At 30.0% G+C, this 1,770-nt stretch overlaps 1 protein-coding gene across 1 annotated transcript; it reads right to left on the minus strand.

Annotated features, from left to right (window-relative positions):
* Window positions 1–250: 250 nt before the first annotated feature.
* On the minus strand, window positions 251–1,199 carry LOC106751431. Its single transcript, XM_014632317.1, has 3 exons — window positions 1,082–1,199; window positions 840–926; window positions 251–567 (listed from the first exon to the last, which is right to left on the minus strand). The coding sequence occupies exons 1-3, from the start codon at window positions 1,152–1,154 to the stop codon at window positions 290–292; spliced, it is 438 nt and encodes a 145-aa protein (XP_014487803.1). The 5' UTR covers window positions 1,155–1,199; the 3' UTR covers window positions 251–289.
* Window positions 1,200–1,770: the final 571 nt, after the last annotated feature.

Genomic DNA, 1,770 nt, shown 5'->3' on the forward strand with positions numbered 1-1,770 from the left:
ATCAAATTAATACGCTGCGTACTTTTCGCTGGCGCCATCTCTTAGTTAAGCCGGAAAAATCTTATGCATACACATAATATATCTATTTGTAAATTAAGTTATAATAAATTCATATATGAAAAATAATCTTATATTTTAATTATATTTTGCTATATGTCAGAATACTCTTATAGGAAAAACACAATTAGAACAATTTATATTTTTTAAGTAATTCTCTTTTACAGTGAGAGAGTAACCATACATAAACAAATGCCTACGACCAAATCTTGTTTAAATATAGAAGATTTATTTATGTACCTTTGCCGCCTATTCTGAACGGGCCTAAATTCCCGTAAGCTTCGCAGATACCATCTACTAATACTCTTGATATACGTATATTGATCTCCAAACGAAAAATTTCATTGAGAAAGTGCGGTCTCACATTCATGAAACGTATCATTTCATAACCTTTAATAGTTGCATTTGAAACAGTTACTTCTGCATGTAGTTCGCCACTATCAAATGTCTCGTGTTCATATTCGTAAAAGTATGGATACAAAGGTGGAAAGTCAAATTCAGCAGGGAGGCCTGTTTTTAGAATATATCCATTATTATTCGTGTAAATGTTGGTTTCGAGAATTTAATAACTGGTCGAATCAGGAAATCTTTGAACTTTACAGCTTAGATAATTTCATCGATTATTTTATCGATTTATATAAAAATTTATATAAAAGGATTACATTAAATAACAATTGCAATTACAGAACAACACATATAATTTTATATGTAGAATAACATGTAGGAAAATTTTCTCGGAAAAAAGTGGCACTTAAAATGATGAGATATATTTTAAGAGATACCTTTTACAAAAAGTGGCCATGCTTCTCTACACGCGCGTTTTAAACAAGACGAATAGTTGGCTGCATCGCGCTTGCAGGTTGTCACAGCTGCGTAGAAATAGAAACAGAAAAAAAACAGCTATTTCCAAGTAAATTATTACATCTGTGATTTTAAAAATAAATAGTTGACATTTCTTTCTATTTCTTTGAATATATGTAAAGACAACTTAAAAATGCGAAAAAAATGATGGAAGAGTACTTACGAAGATCCAATTTTTCCGCCATACACAATCCAAGTACTACGACACCAAATATATGAAGCGCATAGAGTACCATTTTTCCACTACAATGTCTGCGGTCAATCTAAATAATTGTATGCCAAGTCTTACTTTATATTACCTCCTGCCACAGTATTATATAAAAACTTTATCATGTGATATGAGGCAGTTCGATGAAGTAGTAAATAAAACTTCAAGGCTAACAGGTTTAGTTCTTGCGCAACTACAATAAAAGAGTGAAGTTCAGTTTATTTATATATTGAAAGAGACATTGGGGAAATTGTAAATCTCAATTCGGAAAATACCAGAAAATGTTACGCGTTAGTTTTTATATTGCGAAAGGTCGAAGTTAAACATGTTATGATCAGGTTTGTAATTTCACGTCCATAGGTTAATTTACCTTATTTTAAACTAATAAATTTTAACGTGGCACTAAAATAGCACCTCATTATTTTTTTAAATATTATAATATTGATATTATTTTTATTATTAATACTAGTGTTAATATTAAGTTTTGTTTTATAGAAGATGTCCGGTAATTATCTTGGTATCCGCAGTGCACGTAAAGCAAATTAAAATGAATAAGAAAATCATATACCATTTTGCAAAAATTGCAATAGTTACTAAGGAATTAATTAATCCGTATGAACTGATGATCATATGGGAAACAAACC

The sequence above is a fragment of the Dinoponera quadriceps genome, unplaced genomic scaffold (genome assembly GCF_001313825.1).
Source record: "Dinoponera quadriceps isolate SergipeBrazil2010 unplaced genomic scaffold, ASM131382v1 scaffold13241, whole genome shotgun sequence".
Classification (NCBI taxonomy): domain Eukaryota; kingdom Metazoa; phylum Arthropoda; class Insecta; order Hymenoptera; family Formicidae; genus Dinoponera; species Dinoponera quadriceps.

Bases quoted from the DNA above. Each gene is read 5' to 3' on its own strand.
- LOC106751431 (XM_014632317.1), bottom strand. From the start codon at position 1,154: ATGGTACTCTATGCGCTTCATATATTTGGTGTCGTAGTACTTGGATTG. The intron at 927-1,081 runs GTAAGTACTCTT...ATTTCTACGCAG, and splicing joins GGCGGAAAAATTGGATCTTC to CTGTGACAACCTGCAAGCGC. The intron at 568-839 runs GTATCTCTTAAA...TTCTAAAAACAG, and splicing joins ATGGCCACTTTTTGTAAAAG to GCCTCCCTGCTGAATTTGAC.